The sequence below is a fragment of the Camelus bactrianus genome, chromosome 7 (genome assembly GCF_048773025.1).
Source record: "Camelus bactrianus isolate YW-2024 breed Bactrian camel chromosome 7, ASM4877302v1, whole genome shotgun sequence".
NCBI lineage: Eukaryota > Metazoa > Chordata > Mammalia > Artiodactyla > Camelidae > Camelus > Camelus bactrianus.
Genome location: NC_133545.1, coordinates 25072579 through 25095864, shown reverse-complemented (window position 1 = coordinate 25095864; position 23286 = coordinate 25072579). Strand labels below are relative to the sequence as shown.

The following is a 23286-nucleotide window of genomic DNA, read 5'->3' as shown; positions in this document are numbered from 1 at the left end:
CGGGCTGCTAGAAACAAAAATACCATAGACTGGGTGACAAACGTTTATTTTTCCAGTTCTGGAAAAGTCTAAGACCTGGAAAGTCTAAGATCAAGGTACGGGTAGAACTGGTGTGCGGTGCGCGCCCACTTCTCAGTTCACAGCTGGCCATCTCCTTGCTGCATCTCTCCTGAAGCAGAAACAGGTAAGAACTCTCTGGGGTTCCTAAAGGTCCATCTCCTAATACCATCACCTTGGGGGCTAGGATTTCAACACGTGAATTTTGGAGAGACACAAAAACACTCAGTCCATCACAAGTAGGGGGCAGGAGGTGGCAGGGAGCAGCCTCGTACAAGATGCGGGTGTGATGCCTGTGGAAGAGGAAGGAAGGAGGACTGAACTTATGACAAAGGTTCAAGGAAGGTTCAACCAGGCCATTGGAGAGTCCCTGAGCTAAAGTCACCTGCCAGCACAGTCCCACAACTTGGAGGAGCATGCCTGCCTTACTAGCCCCTCTGTGCCACGTCATTGGCTAGGCCGGCGAGAAACAGGACCTCGTGGAGGAGCTGGAAGCAAAGGGGCAGCGCTGGGCTGTGGATTATGTGCCCCTGCGGGAGGCCTGAGGGCACATTCTCCTGGTCACCTCAGTAAACCCAACCTGCAACAGCTAACGTTTAGTGAGCATTTACTGTGTACACCAGTGTTTTTATGCCTTAATACCTACCACCCTGTCGTAGGGCAAGGAAGCTGGGGCACGAGTAACTGTCCACGAGCAAACAACTAGTGCCAGAACTGGAACTCGGATCCAGAAGTTCTCACTCCATCAGCAATTTGAGTGGAAAAGTGGTATTATTTTTTTTTATCAAGTTGAGTGACTCACTAAAAAGTCAGAAAATTAGAAGTGTCACGTTATACCTAGTTGACACAACTGAGAAAGAGGAGGAGAAAGAAATCTGGAAAATCTAGGAGGATTCTCCGCCGTCCCGTGTGCCTGACGTCCTCTGAATGATGCTGCCAAGAGCCGTCCTGTCCTCGCCGAGCTCCCGTGACAGACAGTGGGAGATGTGGAGGATGACGACCATGCTGCACAGTGTACCAGGTGGTGTCAGTGCAACAGGGAGCAGCAAAAACAGGGCAGGGAAGGTGGAAATGTGTGAATAAGAGATGGGGAAGTCAGGAGATGCCTTGCTGAGTTGATGGTCAAGCAGCAGGGAAGGCAAGGAGGCAAGGACACGGGAGGAAGAGCATTCATGGTTCAGGGAGCAGCAAGGACACAGGGGCAGAGGGAGAACATGACAGCAGGTTCCACGAGCAAGCAGGAGGCAAGCTGAGTGGAGGAGCAGGAGAGGAGGTGAGAAAAAGGATGTGCCCCTGCAGAGCCCCTCGTCTTCAATGAGAAGGCCCTGGAACCCACCGCGGTCACTGAACAGAGGAGCAACCTGACCTTTGTTGTAAGAGAATCACTCTGAGCGCTGGTAGGGAACAGATGAGAGCTGGGGGCGCGGGGCCAGAAGCAGGTGTAGAGGGATCCTGGCAATCCTGCTGCGGACTGCAATCCCCACGCCGAAAGGCCCAGCAAGAAATTAAAGAAACCCCACACATTCACTTTCACAAGTTAAAAAAATCTAAAATGGAAATGGTGTAAGGTTCATCAGGGTTGTGCGTTACGCTAGAAAAATAAGGCCTGACTACAGTCGTTAGAAGCACACAGAAGGAAAAGGCCTCAGCGCCAGCCCTTTGCCTGTTTGCTCTCCCACCGATTCCCCTGCCTTCCCTCCCTTCAGAGGACCGAACTCCAGGAACGTCAGTACCCAGGCTTCCTGACAGATTGGCTACTGGTGTCAGACCAGAAGGAGAACGGACATGATGAGGAGGGGAGAGTTCAGAGTATTTCTCGCCCCACCCTGACCCCCCACCTCCTCTACTCCAGGCGGTACCTCCAGCTGTCACCACATCTCCCTCATTGTTTCAGTTCCCCGTGGGCAGCCTCGTCCACGGTTCCAGTCACCACTGGGTGGCCCTAGACCCTGGGTTCAGCTCCCCTCTCCAGCTCTGACAACACGAATTCCTCCCTGTGTCCCTTTAGCCCAAGGGATGGCAGCAGCTTCCCACAGCTGATAACCTCTGCATTGCATAACAGACCCACGTTTGCTCTTTTGGCCTTCCAATGCCTTCATAATTAGTTCCCTATATTAAATTCCTTCTATTAAACCACTCTGTAATCGTTTTTCTGACTAGATCCCAATATACGCCTACATCAAAAGACACACAAACATACGTTTCTATACTGTGTTAAAGTCTTGAAGGTTATTGTGTATCTCTCTGTCAATCCACACTGTATCAAATCCTTCCCGGGGAAATCAGGCGGGAGGGATGGTAGGGGAGATAGAAGAAACGGAAGGGCAGCAGAGGTGGAGGGCACACACCCTGTGCCAGTTTCAGTGCTCTGCAAACATATTCTCTGCAGCCCAAGGCAAAAGCCCCCAGACACGTCCTGGCATACAACTCTGGTAGAAAACCCCAGCCCAGTCCTTCTGCAAAGCCTGCTGCTCTCAGCCAGCACAACCAGGCTCCAGGCACTCCTAAAGGCAATGTCCTGAGAGCTGCCAGAAATGATGGTCTTGCTTTCGCCAGTCCTGTACTCTCAGCATATAATCAGAAAGTCAGGAGAGGACGCACATGCACAGAAAAGTCAATAGAGAGAAACTCAAGCCATTGAGGTGTCAAGACAAAGACACCACCCACGTCTGCTACAGAACATCGCCAAACAGGACACCCCACGCCGTGCTGCTTAGCTGTGCTGGAACAAGGCGTGCTTCACATATGCAAGGACTGAGACTCCCCTGGGCAGCCTCAGGTCTAATGCTTATTAACTCTGCGGATAAACAGCACGCATCAACAAACAGAAAAATCTAGCTTCAAGTGTGTGCAGAGAGCAACAAGTTCTATAGAAAAACACTTAAGATGTCATTGTGCTGCATAAGTGTTTAGTATGAAGGGAATGCTGTGCTGACCCCGGGGAAGATGGGTACCCTCCCTGAACAGAGAACAGGGCTTCAGCACTCCAGCTGCCAGTCACCGCTTAGTTTCATTCAAAAAGGAATCATGTCCTCAAAAAAATCATAGTATAAAGGGACATCGCCAAATTTATATGAGATAAAAAAAATCAGATAATGTTTACTGACTTGTTATATATGAAAATACACCCCATATCAATATAACCTATAAAAGCTTTGAATTACTTAAAAGCCTTTCTCCCTGGAGAGGAAGTGGTTTGCGGTGGAGTCTGAAAGCTTTTTAAAGTGTGACTGTGATCCCCCCATCGGCTTGCAGTCAGGGCAGGAGAGGAAGACCGATGGGAAAACAAGCGTGATCCTAGAGAAAGGTGTTGCTAATTTCAGGGAGGGAGCGTTTCCTTGTTGGCATTAGTAGTAGTCTTTAGCAGTACTCTGCCTGGACCAAAATCATGGAGAGGAAAACAGGAAGGGATATTGGGAGCTACTATGCACGTTATTTTATTTAGTCCTAACAATCCATTTCTCCAGATCCGAAAAGGTATATATGAGAGGGACTGAAAAATACGGTTGTCATCTCTCTGATAAATTACAAACTGGAATTCAAAGGACCCCTAACATCAACATTATTCGCACTCACAAGAGAATTCTGAGGGCAACGAAGAAATGACAGCACCCTGGACCAGAATGCGGGGTGTGGGGAGCCTGGTCTTGTAGTTGGAAGGTACAGGATGTGGTCCTCAGGAAGAAAAACCTAGAAACAGGAATTTGAAGTCCTTCACTTTTAAGACTAAATAGGAAGCAAATGTAGACTGCATCTGCCCTTCAAATCCTGGCAACTTCTGAAATCTACACACTATTTTCCATTGCATAAAAGCTTCCTCTGCAAATATGGCCAACATTTAATTTATATGCTGCCCCCTCACTGGCATACTGTCAGTGGCTTAACTCCCTTTCCAAAACCCTTCTCCTCTGCTTTCCTCTAGTACAGAGGCTGGTAAGAATAGACTAATATCCCAGCCTTGTTTACAGCTCTAGTTTGCCAATAAGATAGAGAAAGAAGTCGAGGTGGAAAAGGTACTCCTTTCCAGAATAAAGTCTCTCCATGATAAAGCCCATAGCTCCTTCTCCTTTCCTCCTGCCTGGAACAAATACCTAACCTGCAGGTGGTTGCAACCATGGGGGCAAAGCCTCGGGCTAGGGATGGAAAAGCAGGAAAACAGGAGGAAGCTGCTTTAGGACAGCATCACTGAGCCACCCTCCTGGCCAATGTGCTCTTGTAGAGAGAGAGAAATAAAGTCCAGTCAGTTGTTTAAGCTATTAGACAGGCTTTCTGTTCAGAGTCAACACCATCCTTACTGGAACATGCCCAGATCTTTTGTGTTTCCCATCTTGGTAATGGTTCTTTGTTCCACAAGGGGCACCAGCAAGGTCCTAAGAATAATCTCTAAATCCTCCTCATTTCAGTCAGTCCCTGTTTGCTTCTCATTCTGTTTCTTAAACATTTTACAGCCTCTCCTGCTGCTCCATCATCCCACCCACCTTCACAGTCACCACCTTCACTCAGGCTCTCCTTCCCTAGACTACTGCAGTGCCACCCAACTCCTCTCCCTGTCACCAATCTGCCACTAGTCCTGGACACACAGATCTCTACTTACAGGCTTTGCAAACACACCAATATCAATTCTCAGCTCCCAGTTTGCCTCAAGAGTCTTCAAAATATGGGGCGCAATGGTGGCTAAAAATATGTGAAAAGTGAGATTTTTAACTTTTTTTAAAAGTAAATAAATTAAAACAAGATACCATTTGTGTTAATCAAATATACAAAGACATCTAACAATGGAGCAATAGTAAGGACTAGATGTTTGTTAAAATAAACCCATTTTACAGAGACATAATATTCAAAGTTAGCAAGGACGCAGTGAGATATGTAGGAACATAGATGTCCATTTGTTCTAGAAAGGAATTATTCAATATATACTACAAGCCTCAATATGTACACATTCTTCATTCCCAGTCTAGAAATACTGTGAACTCCATCCCTCATCCCCTAAGACATACTCAGATGATCACAGCATAAACGTTTACTTTTGATATGCATATACAAGAATATACAACATTAAAAAGTATTAGAGTTTTTTGAATAGAAAAATAGGATATAGTGCTAAGTAGAAAAAAAAAAGGGCAAGGTACGAAAGTGTTTCTAGCATGATTAACAGCAGGGAGCGAGGATGAGAACAATAAGATGAATTGCTCAGCACTCACTGCTGTTACCCTCTGGTCAGACTGTAACTTATTTCCCCCCAGTTTCTCTGCTTCTAGACTTTATAAGTACATATTATTTCTTTATTCAGAAAAATACACAGAATTCGGGAGATTTATGAGTAATAAAAAAAAAAGACAGTAAAAACTGAAATAGTAAAAGAGAAACTCAGGTCGAACTGTTTTAAATGAGGACGCCCTTCCCTAGTCAGATCCAACACTGCTTTGCGGAGGAGAATGGGCGCCCTGAGCACAGGTGCCCCAAGGTCAGGCACTTGGAATCAAGATCAATCACCTTCTCAGCAGTGTGACAGACGATTACAGTTTATGAGAATTCAGAATTCCAATTATGAGATCCTGACGTTAAAATGTCCTATTCAAACAGTTTCCCCATATAATCCTAATCTCCTTCATAAAGCCACTGTGGAAAAAGCACTCAAGTTACCATCGGTCAGGCTTTAACTGTAGGTGGTAATGCTCAGGGGCAGGTGATTTGTCCTGCCATATACCCACCCACTCCTGTCTTCAGTGCAAACCAACAGAACAAGTTTAAATGAGTTCTTATACCAGAAACAAAGTAGTTCTTATCCTGCAAGGAAAAACAAAAAAGACACCTTGGGAAGCATCTGAAATAAAGATCCAAGGGTTTCGAGGTACAGAGACCTGAGAATTCAAACACTATCATTTACAAACTGAATGACCTTAAGCAGATTGCTTACACTCTCTGAGCAAACACAGAAACAGAAATGGGATAAGCCCAAACTTCAAAGGCTTAAAAATGTCATTTACTCATTTCTTTTAAAAGCCATTATGCATTTTATCCCTTTTTTTAATCCCCTTTTAACCTTCAAGCTCTGAAGAACACCTTAAAACCCGGGTAAACATTAATATTTCAGGCACATTATGTAGAGTTGACATTTTAGACTATACATTTTTTGTGAAGAGATTGAGACTATTCTGTTATGAGGCCTCTGAACAGCAAATATGTAATTCTGAAATTAATGAAAGCATTGGGGGCCCAGTGAGGTCCCTGATGTGAGAAAAAAACAAAAAAACCAAGTGAAAAGTGCAGTATTTAAGCAAATACACTGAACAGAGCCATCTTTAAAGAAAATAAAAGAAGTTGCTTTGTAAAAAGTTAAAATGTTCTCACCGTTAGCCACTCGGCTCTTGTGGGGGTAGAAACACAGATGGTACCACCTACTGAAACCATTATATATTGATACGGTCAGGGAGCAGGGCCCAAGGGCCATGCACTAGAAAATGAACTCAGTTAACTTCTGCCAAAATGTTACTGATGGAATGCACACACACCTCATATACTCCTGACTACCCAACTCCCTTTACTCCCTTATTGGTTTGTTCCTTAAACTGATTAAAATACTCAACTTACTTGAGTTTTGGTCAACTGAAAATTTATACTATTTTACATTAAAGGGGATATCCCAACAGACTCTGTTTTATGGACATGGGAGTCATATCTATCTATCTATCTAACTATATACACACACACACACACAGGATGAAAAGAGTTGGATAACTAATTCAATGACAGCCTTTAATTTTATTCTTATCTTTACCATACTGGTTAATATCTATAGGTAAAAAAACAATGCTGAACGAGAAGTTTCTTTTGAAATTCCTTTCTCCAGCCAGATGTTTCTTTTCTACCCTATCAAGGTCATTTTAGGATCTATGGGCCTTATTCCAGTTAAGAGCTTCCTTAAAACAGTCACATAGAAAATTAAAACATAATAGGGAATATGCAATTAATATGAATACATTGTTATGTTCCTAAAGGAAAACCAAGAGCAGGTGAAAAGAAAAACACTTGTTTGTTAGTGACTATCGATCTGAAGAGTATTAGAAAATTCATCCAAACAGAAGGTTCCATGATCTTTAAATGTGCTAATAAAGGCAGCAGAATGATTTCAAGAGGCTGTCTCACCCTGCAGAAAAGCAAACGCCACCCTTTACCATCAGCCTCCCTCCATTTCAAGTTCACAAAAAATAAGAATTTCCAAGAGCGGAAAGACACACTCCTAGAACTATGTCGGGTATAAACAAGTGCTTAGCACGCTAAATTCTTTAAAAGTCGAAAGGACTGTTGTTAACATTTTAAAACCCCCAAAGATAACGAACAGTAAAAGCATATAAGACATAAAAAATATGAGTCATGTCAAAATGAAACCGGACTTCAAACTTTTCATTAGCAACACTAGAAGCGAGAAGATTGCGGAGCAATGCCTTCAACATTCTGAGGGAGAATGATTTCAACCCAGACTTCTATGCCCAGATAATTACTCCATCAAAATAAAGAAAACCACAGTCCTGCGTGGGTTTGGAAAATTTATCACACGTTCTCCCATACAAAGGTGCATGTGACAAGGTTCAAACAAAAGAAAAAGAGTCTCCAACTCAAAAGAACTATGGCGGGAGAATGGCAACTCAGCCTGCTGTCCAAACACCAGTTCAGATTAAAGAATGCCACAGGAAGGCTACACAAGGGACAGATCTGCGGTCAGAAGGGAGAAATCGAGAGATTAATGCCATCCTCCGGAAAAGCGACTCTCAAATCTAATCAGAAATGACATCCCATGGGCTGGACAGTCCCCTCTGTCCTCCAGATCCATGTGTCCCCTATTGTCCACCATGCTCTGTGCCTCGGGGGATTAATGACTCACCACAGCAAGCACTTCTGCACCCAGCTTCTCTCTGGTGACTGGTCCCTCCACCCAGAGCCCACAGCCTCTGTCAGGCGGCCCTTCTCCCACCCAGCTCAGGTCACAGCTCCCTTCTTCCACCCTTGGAGGCCTAGAGGTAACTAAGGGCTTCTCCCTGTAGCCAGCTTCTGAATGCTTCACCGTCCCCTCACTGGTTCTCTTCAACCTGCCTGACCCTCTAAGTTTGTGAATTTCCTACTGAGTCCGAGTTGATAAGCCCCCTTTGACTGCAAAAGTCAACAGAAAAGTAACCCTCTTGCTATCCAGCAATGAAATTTATAGCTAGGTTATATTATCAGCACAGATGTTTTCAAAAATACAAATATAACATCCTAACTGGAACAGAAAGAACCTAATCAAGTCACTGAAATAACATGTATCTTTGTATGTAAATGCTTGGACATAGCTGACCTACAAAATAAAATAAACTAAATGCATGCATCCACCAATATATAATGGAAAAGGCAGAATTTAAGGAACTGAAAGTTAACAGTATTCTTTGTTTTTGACATTTTGAAATAAGGGCTAAGTAGTTTATATATATACCCATAAAATCAAGTACATGACAACTGAAAATGAAGACTGACACAAGCATCTTGTACTGGTAACATGTATTAGAAGCATCATTGCTGTTAGTGACATTTTCAAAATGGTGAACAACTCTTAGGAGAGTTCCCAAAGCTCAACCTTCCTTCAATTTACCCAGAAGTTCTAGGAAAAATCATAATGTATTAAACCCATGCAAGAGATACTTTGCATTCTGTAAATGAAGAGTTATGCTCTAGGCTCAAATAATTACACAACAGCTTTAACTACGTAAGTGTCCAACAGGGCATTCATATGCCATGTGTGACGGACAACAGAGCATGCATTTCAGGAGTTCCAGAACCCCTGGATCCTGCCGCTAAATACCAGTAGCGACACCCCCACCTCCAAAGTCAATCACTGAGAAAACCAAAAACAGCCCTTAAGTTGTTTTAAATGTCTGCTGGGGGTATCACCATCCCTGTTGAGAAACGCTGGTTTATAATTTGGAACTTAAGGGGGCAATGAAGGGAGATAAGATGCGCAGAATTTTTTAAAAAAAGACTCCAAGAAAAATACTTTCACAAGAAATGCAACCAAGCATATTATACAGTTTTGCAGTAAAAAGGAGTCTTGATGTAAACTCAATTAAGTTTTCAATTTCTAGAATCAACTCCTCAAAGAGTAGAGATCTTAATTTTTTTTTTTAAACACAAAATGTCAATTAGCAACCTTGGGAGGGTATTTTTTTCCTCAAAGAAAAACGTCTGGATACAGGTGCTGCTGGCAATGGTTTCAGAATCAAGTGTGTCTGGCCTGGCATCTCTGGGTTCCCTTAGTACTTCCCTCAGTCACAAGAGGATTGTCTCCTGTCTCATATATCAGAACTTACATCACACGGCCATCCGTAGCTGCCAGGGAAGCTGGAAACGTAGCAAGAAAGAGGCGGGAGATAAATACCTAGTGAGTAACACTAAGAGAAGAGCGAGCACAGCTATAAGGTCCACAGTTGAAAAACGCAGAAATCAAGGTGTGAGTGTATTAAATTAAAAAGCTAAGTGCAGGTAGGATGTGGATATTAGAACAGATTATAACAAAAATCAAACCTCTTAGTGTAAAGTTAGCACAAACACAACAGAAGTTCTTCTCTCTCACTTAGAGGTCCCAGCCAGGGCAGCAGGTCCCCTCGGAAAAGCTCCCAGGGCTCTGGGCTCCTGCAGACGTGTCCCCTGCTGTCCTCAACAAGTAGCAACCCTGTCCTCATCCAAACGGCTGCTCTAACGACTGACAGGGATGTTCCAGCCAGTGGGAAAAAGAAGAGACCAGGGAGGAGGTGTCCCTCCCTTTTAGGGAATGGCCCACAGGGTCTGCACACATCACTTCCAGTCACACTAGCTCTTGGCGGTATCTGGACCAGACAACAGACCCTGGCTGTTCCCCTCTGAGGGCTATCAACAACTTGTAACAAGCTGGAGCAGCAATTTGTATGCCACATACTGACCCCTGGCTGGCCAAGACTCGCTTTCTGCTCTACGCAGCAAAATCTCAGCAAACTTTGGCCTGTCTTCCTGAATTCTGTAAGAGAGACATTGCCTGTGCAGCTCCCCCGCAAGACGGACGGTCTCATGGGACCTGGTCCTGTGCTGCTGGGGGAGAAACAAAGTCGACTTCCCCCTGGGCTGTGCTCTTGACCCACACCCTGCGGACAATCAGGCTCAGGGCCATGGTTAACAAAAGGAGGGGGAGAGCAAGAGGAGAAAAGGCAGCCATGCTCCCAGCTGGCAAGTCTACTGCTTGTCAGGAGGGGGAACACACCGGGGTCAGCCAGTGGAAACCAACAGCGTTAAATAACCGTATTCCGAGAAGAAAGGGAGCCAGGTGACCGAGTGGGCTAGATCTCCCTCCCCCCCACAGGAAGTAACAGCTGAAGTGAGAAGAGGATGGAGGAGGAAGATATCCTATTTCAACTTATGAAGAATTGGCCAGAAGAGCTAAAAACTGAATTCACAATAGTAGAGAGTGAGAAGGGTCCCCCCGGGGAATGTGACTGGGGATGGGGAGGATGGGATGGGAGAATGTAGCTTTTTACTGTCAGTTTGGCAAGGCTTGGATTTTAATCACATGAGTGTTATTTCATAAAATAGCTTAAGTAGACTTAGCACATCATAATCTTCAAAATAACACTGTTTTACCTCGTTGCCCATCGTAACGTATTTTTGAATTTAAATCACAGTGAGTAAATACCACCTGTATCCTACATATAAATACCCTCTTCGGCTACCACGATCTTCAAACCAGAACCACTGCTGCAGCCTCCCAACTGGCCTTCCCGCCTCCACTCTGGCCTCTACCATCTATTCTCAAGGCTGTACCACCTTAAATTCCACACAGATGGGAGCCCCTGGAATTGTGTGTTCTACCTCCTATTAAGATAGCTCTTCCCTTAGTCTCTGTGACAAAGGCCATCCTAACTTTCTTATATTCCTGGCTGTCCCTTCTCCATTTCCTTTGCCAGTTCAACCTTCTCTCCTGTCTTTTAAAGCCTGAAGTTCTTTAAGACCAAATCAGTAAAAACTTCCTCTCTGCTGGATTCTCTTTCCATTGGCCAGTCACGCCCATGGCTTCAGTCAGAACCTAAAAGACAATTCTCAGATTTACCTCTTGTACCCAAATCTCTCCCCTGAGCTTCAAACTATCCTTTGAGCTGTACTTATTTGAAGGACCATAAATTCAGCATCTCACCTATTAGATTGTAGCAATGCCTGTGTTGGATTGGATTGTATATAATCTCAAATATTTGTTTAAGGGAATAAAAAGGAAAAGTTAAGCCTACAGGCCAGGATTCTAGGATGTGGTGATCAAACTCTGGAAATCCTTACAGAATTTTATACTTGAATCACATTAATTTTTCATAATTATTCAGACGGTTCATCCTCCCCTGTCATCTGAGGTGTACTGTTCTAACATGTGACTGCAGAGTGACCCTAACTGAAGCAGAGACGGGAGAGCAAGAATGTGTTATATCTCAAGCTCCCTTACCACCGGCCTGAGAATACGTGCACTCCCTCTGGCTGGGAAAACCAGAGCTTCACAAAGGTAGCCTCAAGTTGTCCTCTGTTTCAGAATTGCTCCTGACGATACTCAGCATTTTGTAAGCCTTGTTGACTACAGCAGCAGTTTGGGTTTTAGATATTTTTCTAGAGAACCGAATTAAAATAAGATTCTCATCTCTTTAAATAAGAGTTGGAATATATTTCCCTAAATGTGTTAAAGGAGTAAGAATACAGGTTTCATGGCAGAATTTTCCCCATCTTCCAATAAAAATATTCATACAGACCCATAAAAATATTTTAAGAGGTAACACTGCAAACTTAAGTATCAAACTAAAGCTCACTTTCGAGAGGAATGTCCACTAACTTCATAATCCATGAAGAAATTTGGAGATACAGTCTCTAAAAACAAGTATGCGCTGCCCAGTGAATCAAAACAGTAAGCATAAACACGAGGAAGGCAAGGAAGATTTATATCATGTCACTCTGCCTGTCGCTGGCTCCTGGAAGGGAGAGCTGAAACGCCATTGAGCAAAGACAAAAGAGCAAAGACAAAACAAAAGCAAAGGAAACAAAACACTGAAAATGGAAAACAGTGAGATTAAACACATCATATCAGCAATAACCAAAAATGGCTCAAGCTCTTATAAAAGCAAAGACTAGGCAAAAGTTGTTGTATTGATTTTCAATACAAAATAACCCCCAAAATAAACTGGGAGTTTGAGGTTTGCAGATACTAACTACTATATATAAAATAGATAAACAAGTTCATACTGCATACACAGGGAAATATATTCAATATCTTGTAACTTATGATGAAAATGAATATATGTATGTACATGTATGACTGAAACATTATGCTGTACACCAGAAATTGACACAATATTGTAAACTGACTATACTTCAGTAAAAGTATATATATAAAAAACCCAAAATGTGTGCATACCCACATATTCACATGCAGATAATGTGTGTACATATGTTTAAACATATATACAGGTGAACATACGACTGTGGATGTTATGGATACCTATCAATATATCTCAAACTCCCCCAAAAGAAAGTTTCAATGTTAAAATTGGACAAAGTAGAATCCCTGCCTACATACTCTATGTAGAATCAAAGTAGAATCCTTGTCTATACAAACTCTGTGGATCAAGGGAAGGTGGGGTAGAGGGCTAACTTGGGAGTTTAGGATTTGCAGATACTAATTACTATATATAAAAAGATAAACAACAAGGTCCTACTATATAGCACAGGGAACTATATTCAATATCTTGTAATAATCTATAAAGAAATATAGATTATAAGAAATATAGAAATATAAGAAATCTATAAAATATGAAAAAACATATATACGTGTGACTGAATCACTATGCTGTACACCAGAAGCTAACAACACTAAATCAATTATACTTCAATTTAAAAAGAAAAGAAAAAAATAGAAGTTGGAAAGCAGATGAGATTTAATTTACTCATAATTTTCTAAAATGTGTCCTAAAAAGCAAATTTCATGCAGTATCCTCTCTATTTTCAGTAGCACTGCCGAAATGGAATAAACAAGCATGAAAAGGCTAACAAAAATGTTATAGATGCAAAACTTCTGGCAAGCCAGTATTTTAAAAAATAAATTAATTTGTAATTAGAAAAAAGAAAACTGCCATCAAAATGTATGGATACTTCTAGAAATGCAAAATAAATTAAAAATACAGTCGAATCTTGAATACTGGGGTTAGGAGGACTGACCCTTGGTGCAGTTGAAAATCTGCGTATAACTTACAGTTGGCACTCCAACTGCTCTGTTCCTCCGTATCCAAGTTCTGCATGGGCAGATTCAGCCAACCTCAGACCAGGTGGTACTATAAAGTATTTATTACTGAAAAAAATCTGCATGTTGATGGGCCCTCTGCAGTTCAAACCCATGTTGGTCAAGAGTTCATATAATTATAGTAGGCTAATTTAGTCATTACAAAAATGACAAGATAGGAATGATTAACACAATGATGCTAATTTAGACATAAAACTTAATCCTAAAGTCAGAATATGCATATATATGAATTTGTGATATAAAAATACTTAGATACATAAGATGAAATAACTCCGTGAACTGCCCTCTGTCAGCAAAATAAGATTAGAAATTACTAAAATGAAAATAAAACTTCAACACTTGAAATTTTTAAATGCCTCTCTGATTAACTATAAATACTGGTTCAAGGAAAAAAATAAGATCTGAAATAACAGATTTAGCACAAAATAAAAGTAAATTTCATTATGTAACAAACTGATCCCAAACTGTATCCAGAGGGAAATTCACAGCTTTGTATATTTTCATTTTTATACTTTCATTCTTATTACAAAGTAGAAAATAAAATAATCCTAATTAAGTCAATTGAAGGAAAAGAACTACTCCCTTATGTCTCCCAGTTACCTTGAAAAAACCTTAAGATAGGAAATATACACAAGATCTTATGGTAGCTCACAGAGAAAAAAATGTGACAATGAATATATATATGTTCATGTATGACTGAAAAATTGTGCTCTACACTGAAATTTGACAACATTGTAAAATGAATATAAATCAATAAAAAATTTAAAAAAAACCTTAAGATAGAAATTGATTCATAAAAATAGAATTTATGAAGTCAACATGTATATTTGTAAGAAGAATATTTGAGATACATAATAAATTTTAAAGGAGGATAAAATGTGAAATAAGACTTAAAAGATTGAGAAAATAAGCAAGAAATATGTCCAACTCTATGTTAACATATATGAAAATCTAGAAGTGACCAGTTTTCTGAAATTATACAATTATCACAATTGAATCTGGAATAAGAAGAAAAATCTATTAGGCTAAGGGAAGGAAAAATATAAAATAGGCTCTGGATGTAGTTCATTTCATGAGTGAATTCTTCACAAGTCCAAGCGTCAGATACAGGGATCACCCCAGAAATGCAAATACAATTTAATAAGAAACCTAGAAATCTGTCACATCAGTAAAATAAAACTAGGTAATCACCTCAACTGATGCAGAAATTTGATAACATTCAAAGTCCATTCCTTAACATTAATTTATCCTCAATGTTTAAAAGCAAAAAAGTTATCCTAAAATACTGACACTATACTCACTGGCAGAACACTGAAAGCATTCTCAGGAAAGCCCGGACTAGGACAAAGGTACTAGCAACAAATACACACACAGTTCTGGATGTTCCACCAGGACAGTACCCTGTGGAACAGAAGAGGTACAGTTACTGGACAGGATCAGAAAGAAGTTATCACTATCAGCAGATGATTCAACTGCCTACCTAAGAAATCTCGAAGGATCAAGTAATAATTACTAAAATAATCAGTAGTGCACTGCAACACAGCCAGTTACAACAACAAAAAAAATTAGAGCTTTGCATTTATCCATAAAGGACAGGATGTCACAATAAAAACAAAAATCACAAAATGCTTAATAACCTTGATTATAAATGCAAGGGGTCTGTATAATGAAAACTACAAAATATCAAAGTCATGAGAGGCTTAACCGAAGAGATACGCTATGTTCCTGGAAGACTGAATTAAAAAATAGTTTCCCAAAACAGGATTAAATTTAAAATGATAGCATCTAATTTGGAACACATCCATGCAGTAGGCACTACACAAAGTACTTCACATGCATCATCTCTTTTAATCATAGCAGGAATTCTATGAGGTCATTATCCCCATTTTACAAACAAAAAAGCCAGCATCCAGAAAGATGAAATGCCTTGCTCACACAATGAACAGAATAGAGCCAAGGCCCTCTGAATCCAAGGAATGATCTCCATCAGATATTAAAATATAAAATTATCATAAATGTTATGGTACTAGCAATAGGAAAAAAAAAGATAATGAATTAGAATAGGTAGCCTAGAAACAGATGTAAAGAGAAACATACACATAATCTATCAATCACTGAACATTATTTAGCCAATGAGAAAATTTCCGCTTGTTATATTCTCTACTATATTCTCAGAATATTTTGTGGATAAACTCATGTACTAAGGGCTCGATAAATATTTGATTAATGAATTAATGAAGGAAAGAATATAGATGCTTCGGCCGTACAGCTTAGTAGTGAAAGTAGAGCTTAATTAAAAATCAGGCTGCCAAGAGTTGTTTAGCTATTTGGGGAGGAAAGTAAAGTCAACTCCTTGATTCAAACTTTAATTCAGGATGGGAAATTGATTATTCTAAAGCTTAAGTGAGAAATAAGTTTTTAAGGAAAAGATCAATCCAAGTATACCTAAAAACCAAATGAAAGGCAGACTACAGAAACACCTTCCAGAAAGGAACACTATCTTCAACATATTGATGAAAGTGTCGCATTAATAAGTAAAATCAAAATCTCAATAGATAAGTGGGAAAAGGATATTAGACCATATACATCCATTCACCATCCCAAGCAATCAGAAAAGAGCAAATTAAATCTCTCAGCTATCAGACTGAGAATGATAGCCTTTTAATTATTCATACTCCTTGCCCCAGTAACATTTTCATTATAAAAATTCATTACTAACTTGAAGGTTATAAAATGAAAATACTCAAACCATAAAGTTCACAAGTGCTGTGATAAAATTTCAAGAAGCAAAACATCAGTGAGGCACTACAAGGTAGAAAGTTCTTAGGTGCAAACCAAGGACTTAACCTATTAATACAGTTTGAGGAAAACAGAGGCTTTCCTTACTGTCTACCTAACATTAGAATTTTGGAAAAGGCAGAAAAATATCAAGACACTCCTAAGTTCTTGCTTCGTTTTAATAACTTCACTTAAAATAATTACTTGAGAATGCCTTCTAAGGTTTACATTTTGAAAAACCCAAATGCATTCCCACTGCACACACTGAGAAAACAGTCCAGCCACTAATGATCTTACAAGACTGTTGTGAAATTCATTCTTCAGTTAGGCATTACTCAGGGTCACCTTCAACTTTGAGGTTTCACTATATTCTCCTTTCCAGTTCATTTTGTAATGGAAAACACTCAGGCTTACCGTCCTATATTTTCTGTTGGTAATGTGGTGATCAGTGGTTTTGTAATGAATAAATTACACAATTTGCTAATGTAATTCAATCGCCTCCAGCATATCACCAATTTAAAGATCTTTTAAAAGTCTAAATGCACAATCCAACAGTACTGATTCAACAAAGTCTAAAATATTTCGATGTGTTTGTCTCTTGCTTAAAGCATCCCTATTACCTTTTCCTTAATATGTTAATATGGGTTTACTCACTCGGTAATCTCGCTCACTGTTGCAAATTCTTTCACCTTGCCCAGGTGAAAATAAGCCATAAGCCATTTCCCTGCAGTTTCTTTAAAACAGGGATTCTCAAGCCTTATTGTACACTGGAATCACCTGGGAAGCTTTACGACCATAACCCCTGAGATTGATTTAATTAGTCTGGGGTACAAACTGGGTAATGGGAGTTTTAAAAGCTCTCCAGGTGACTCTAATGTGCAGTTAAGGATAAAAATCACAGTTTTGTTTTGTTTTTAAAGAAAATAAGTCCTATCAAAATCCTTAGGTAACTTAAACAATGGCCCTAAAATAAAATGTTACAGATTTGGGACAGTTCCATGATTTGATTTTTGAATAGCCTTAAAGCTTTGGGATGATGTCATTTGTTGTAATGACATTCTCCTATTTACAATCATTAGAATTTTTTTCCTAGCCTAAAAACTTAAACACATGACTATGAAACCCACCCTCTTTTCCACAAGAAAGGTCTCATTTGAAATGCATATAAAACAGCCAATAACTCAAGAGGCCCACCTCACTAACCAGCGATAACTGGCAGGATTTTCTATTCAGAATTCCCATACCTAGTAGCCTGGCAATGGGCTTTCTTAATTTTGTTTTGAAGGTCTTTCATGACCTTACAAACAAGGCTATTTATCTTGTGAGGGTACAAATGAAGGGAACTGTTTCCATTTAAAAAACTGAAGAGGGAGCACACAATTACAGTATTTTATTTCACTTTAGAAGCAGTTGATGTATATCAAAGTTACAGATTTCATTTTTTGAAAGAAGCAAACTCCACTATCACTTAATCCATTTGAGTTTTCATTTGCACAGCTCATTCCGCCAAATTAAGTGCTGTGCTCTCCAGATACCCTGTGGAGGGACGGATGAATCAGCTGAAACAAGCAGCATTTGTCTGAGATATTGTTTTAAGTCCAGTCTGAGGTTTCACTTTAATGTGTGGTTTCCAACTCACTCCCCACAGGCCAATGTACTCCCTCTTATTAAAAGCAGCAAACGACATAACCCATCCCTTCTGTGTTTGCAACGTAAAGTACCAGAGTTCGAGGGGCATAAAGCATGAATTGTCCTGATTCCCTAAGAGGATGGGCTTTTTAGACTATCACCAGATCGGCAGGAAATCTGCGAGGTAGAAAGGCATACCACGGGGCTTCTGCACGGCTTGTGTCTGGGATTTGGGAGTGGCACTGGCACAGAGTCTCTCTGAAGTCATTAGTTCTACACCAACCAGTATTATGGCTTTTTTTATGGCTCTCTTCAGAAAGGGTGGGAGGAGTCCTGCAGGTCTCAAAACATGTTTAGGAACACTGTTTCCACAGAAGAGTCGACTTTCCACCTTTACATTCTTTCCTCCATCCTATACCTCACTAACTCTTTCAGACGTGGACTAAATCTGACGCTTCCGTGTATCCGACAGGCACTACCTTCTTATACCCCATGCACCATGCTGGGGATACATCAGGCCACAGTTGTATCTTAGGCTTCAAAGATGGCACAACACAGCACTAAGGCACAATGACCCCCGGCATAAGGTAAGTGATTCTCGGCCTTTGTAAATCTAGCCCATTTTTTCATAAAATTGGCTCTCTTCCTAAGCTCCGGGATCACCTAAGCAGTAACAAAGTTTTCGTTTTGTTTTTTGGGTTTTTTTTTTTTAAAACCACAGAAAGTACTCCCACTTCCAAAGAGGGACGAAAGTGACCACTTTATTGTAGGATAACCTTCAGACAGAAGGAACTGCAGGCAAGAACTCACTGTATTATTTCACCCAATAGTATTTCCCCACCATGCTCTCTTCCTGATCAGTTTTACCAAAGGAGGTTACCTCCCCACCATCTGCAATTTCGGTGTTATTTGTACATATTTCTCAAACGTAGTGTGGAAAATTATGCAAAGTGGTGGGAGTGATTATATAAGGAAGTTTAATAAGGCAGTTTCGTGTGATTACAGTGGCAATGCACATAAAAATACGAAGAACATGGGTATATAAATCACATGGAATGTTATTAGGTACCATTTTAATCCCCTCATTTCTAGTTTAAGTTAGTCAAAGTCAGATGAAGGCAACGAAGTTTAATGATAAAATAATGAACAATACAACTACTGACTAGAAACCTACAGACTGGCTAACCAAAACTGTTAGTGCTTTAAGTCATACACACCTGAAATAGTTATAAATTGAGACCCGCAATCTGTAAACCCACTCTATGGAACACACTTAACCTCTTGTGGTGGTCATTATGTTGTCAGATTCTCCCTACCTTCTAATCAACATGGTCCTCTGATTTTCCCTTTAGGGTCTCAATGTTTTCCAAAGGTTCGAAAGACAAAATGCCTTTATTAAGTAGTAACTGATTAGCTGTATCTGTGTCATTGTTTTCTGGCTTCAATGCTGTTCCCACCTTGAATGAATGATCTAGAATCATCCAAGGTTTATCACTGTTGCTAACTGAGGGTGCAAAGGTAATCAAGCTAAATAAGTATCAGAGGTTCAAGCCTTATTCACAACTGAAGTCATTTTTGACACCGAATGTTATTTCACATTTGTACCATGTGTGAACCATTTAGGTGGTGTGACCACCTGGTACAAGGTTTTGTCAGTCGTTGGTCTATGTTCACACCTAGAAATTTCTATACAGCCATAAGTTACCAGCTGGGCATAAACTAACCACTGCTATTCTGAGCTGAAATTTCCCAGCTAGAAGTAAGGACAGGCATGTTTTAGTCAACTGAGTTTAATGCTGTTAAGCTTTCTCAACTTATGGATACAACCTCTTATTAGCTCTGTGGGCCATTTTAGTCAAGTGGAAAAAAAAAAGAAGAAATAAATACTGCACCTTAGCTCAGGTTCACAGAAACTCACCAACCCTAACAGTGAGGGCTTTGATTGCCAGGATAAGGCTTGTTATCCTCCTGTGAATAAATTTTCTTCATTTATTCGATGAAGACACTTTCAGATCTCAATTTCTGAGTTTCTAAATTCTCAAAGTTGCGAGAAGTGAGTAAGCAGCAATATGCATTTCAATGACAACAATTTAAGCTATTAAATCCTTTTACTAAATGTCTGACTACTTTAAGATACTGAATAAAAATACACAATGGATTAGTGATTTTGCAATTATCCTGTTACTTCTTTTATATAACCCAACTGTATAATTCAAGACAAAGTTTTTGGCATTAATTATTGGCTTGTGCATCAAATTCACAAGAACATTGTTAAATTCCCATTTCATTTTGTCCTAGGAGAAAACCTGACTGCCAAGAATTGCTCCAACTCCCTTTAACGAGCAACATGCTTTTTAAAAGAAGTATGGGGCCATTTGAGTAAGTTCGAATAAGAGAAATACTTTGGTTGTTTGCAGGTCTCCTCCTTTAAAAAAAAAAAAAAACTCATGAAACTTCACCTTCAGTGCTCTCAATACTTAGAAAATAGAGATCTCCTATCATTCCAAGTATTTCTGCACACAACATATGCAGTGTTTTGCTTCTTTTTTGTAGTTGCAATTTTCTTTGTAATGCCTGGATAAGGTTTTAACAATGGTCTCCTCAGTGGTATTGTGACTGCACCTGTTGCCAATTCATGATTTCTGGAGAAACATTCTATTTAAACAGGAGTCAAAGAGACCTGCACTATTTGAACAAGCAAGGAGAGTGTTTTATTACCAAAATGCATCAGGTATGCACAATGTAAGTCAGCTACCAGTGACTTTTGACAAAAGTATCTTCAATAACAATGTTCCAGGCAGGAATAGCCTCTTAGTTTCAACATACCTTATTTTTATACTTTAACGCACTGAAAATAAGCTTAAATGCAATATGAATGACAAACTGGAGACTGAATTATATACATAAAACTTTACATGACAACATAAAACATACATCAGAAAGTTCTTAGTTTAAGAGTGACTAGTGACGTTGAAATTCTCTTGACCTACAAAGATAAGAACTTGGTGACTGCAGTGCAACCCAATGCAAGCAAAGGATGAGACAATAAGGTACTCACCTAGGAGAAGGGAAGGTGCACAAAAACTCCACAGGGCACTCAAAACTGAACACAGGAATGGTTGCTTCAATCATGCCAGTGGATTAGGGACTAGAAAATGTTACTCGGAAATACTCTCCTTCAAAACTGAGGGGTCTGCCTAGATCCCAGCAGCTTTTCCAGCTCTGGCATTCTGTGACTGAGTTACCTAGAGGGTTAGGTACTTGAAGGATCTGTGGAATTAGCTGCCAACTGTAGAGAATCATCTTATCAGCACTCCCGGGGAGTGAGTGATTCCAAACAGCTGATTAGTTGAGGCCTGTTTGGGGAGTGAGTGATTCCAAACAGCTGATTAGTTGAGGCCTGTTTCAAGAGGTTGGGAAAATGTGGGTGGGAAGGTAGTGGGGAAGACTGCATTCACTCTGAAAGTTTTTCAAAAGTGAATTCAGAAGCTCTCCAGATTTCTAAGAAATGCATCACAGGCTGGAATTAATGCTTCAGACAAACACCAGACATCTGTGCAACTAGGCATGCCTTAGGCAAATTACAATCTCTCTGGGTCTCCGCGTCTTGTCCCAAACTAAGGGGCCTGTTGCAGATTTCCACTGAACCTTCTAGGTTCAGCAGTCTTAGTAGAAAGATTTCCCACCTTCTGTTGAAAACATTTACCCAGCTAGGGCAATCTCACTAGCTAGTTTTGTGTGCTACGGAACATTAGACCCCTAGAGTCCTGATTTAAAACTGAAGTTGACAGACATTTCACCTGAAACAAACTCCTTACCTCTCTGGGGAAGAAAAAAAAGAAAAGCATTCGTCGTGAAGTGGTTATGCACCAATCCTTTATTTTCTTTAACAGTGTGTTTCGTTGGGCCTGACCAAACCAGGAACTCCTAACCCACAGCAACTCTCCGAAGCTGCACACCTCCCTTCTTAAGATTTGATGTCCCAGTTCCATTAGCAGCACAGGATACTTGTCAGGTTAGCTTTGTTTTTTATTCACCGAGGAACACTCCTGCCCCTTCGCCCTGGAGAAGACTTCTCTCCAGCTGACGGAAGTGTTCAGATTCCACACTTACTCAGATCCACGGTAAAGCCCAGCCCCGGCAGGGCTAAGTGGACAGGAATGCACCAGAGCCTTTCGAAATTAAAGTTGATGAGAGCAGCACTCCAGCCTGGCCGAGCCCGCCGGGTGCCACCGTCGCACTGCCTGGGCTGTGGGGTCGGTCTCGGTCCCACGGACGCCAAGCTGACAGCTTCTGCCAACCGCGGGAAAGACGCGTCCGCTGCAACCCGACACCCAGCGGGCTAAGGCGCCGGCCTCCCCCCGCTAAGATTCCCTTGCCCTCCAAGACTAACAAAAATACAGGGTCCTGCAGAACGACAGCGGGCTGACGCCCCACAGCTCCCCCGGGAGAAAAGCCCAGGAAAGAAGTAGGGGCAGGAGGCGCCCGGTCCTGCAGGCAACTCACCTTCTGCTGCCTCCGGGCCATGTCGGTGGGCTGCTTGGCGTTGAAGGGGTATGCGATGCATCTCACCACGAAGACGTAGAGCTGCAAGCGGATCCTCCGCTCCTGCTCCTCGTCCAGCTGCCGTTCGGGTTCGTCTCGCCCCTCGCTGAGCACCGAGGGGCTCGGGCTCACCGGTCTGGCCGCGCCGCCGCCGCCGCCCGCGCGTCCCGCCGCGTCCCGCCGCCCTTCCCGAGCCGGAGCCGGCGGCGCTCGCTGAGAGCCGCCGGCCGCCACCAGCACATCGCGGCTCTCCTCTTCCAGCCCCTCGTCCGACTCCTCTTCGCTGGAAGACGGGTCCAGCATGGTGCTCGGGGCGCCCCGCCGCTCGGCCCGCGGCCCCCGGGCGCCTCACCCCCGGCGGCTGCGCCCGCGTGTCTGAGGAAGCCGCGCGGCTGGCAGCAGCGGCCGCAGAGCGAAAGGGAAACTGGCCGAGGCTTTCCGGACACGTCGAGTTAGACCCAGGAGTGTTTCCTACCACCAGGGCGAAAGGGGCGGGCGGGAGCCGCGGGGAGGATGGAGAGAGGGGGAGCCGCCGGGATTAAATAGGCGGAGTTAGCGCTGGGGGCGAGCCCGAGCGCCTCGGGAACTGCTCGGCCGGCTCGGGCCCCATCGCCTCTGTGGTCCTCCGATGTCCGCGTGCCGAGGCGGAGCTGCCCGAGCGCCCGGGCGCAGGTGGGGAACCTGTGGCGCCTACAACAAGCAACACGTGGAATGGAATGTTGAGGAGCGGGCGCGGGGCCGCGGAGTGCGCGTGCGCGCGCCGCCGCCGCCGCCGCCGCCGCCGGGCTCGCTGCCCGAGTGCCCCGCGCGCAGTTTGCAAAGGCTGGGGGCAGCTGAGCGTAGAGATTCTGTGTGCGCCCCCCCGGGGTGCTCCGACTACCGTGACCCCACCACCCTTTCCGTTTTCTCCCTCAAGCTTCCTGAGGGGAAGGCGGACAGGGAGCCGGAGAACT

General features: G+C 42.1%; 1 protein-coding gene across 6 annotated transcripts in view; it reads right to left on the bottom strand.

Annotated features, from left to right (window-relative positions):
- Positions 1-23025, bottom strand: part of CADPS2 (calcium dependent secretion activator 2) — a 449680-nt gene extending 426655 nt beyond the window's left edge. For 3 of the 6 annotated variants that reach the window (XM_074367149.1, XM_074367153.1, XM_074367150.1), the window contains exon 1: positions 22295-23024. In XM_074367149.1, the coding sequence (XP_074223250.1) occupies positions 22295-22636 (342 nt within the window). In that variant the 5' untranslated portion in view covers positions 22637-23024. Of the gene's footprint in view, positions 1-22294 lie in introns of all 6 variants that reach the window. The other 3 variants (XM_074367152.1, XM_074367154.1, XM_074367151.1) reach the window with 2 other exon arrangements.
- Positions 23026-23286: the final 261 nt, after the last annotated feature.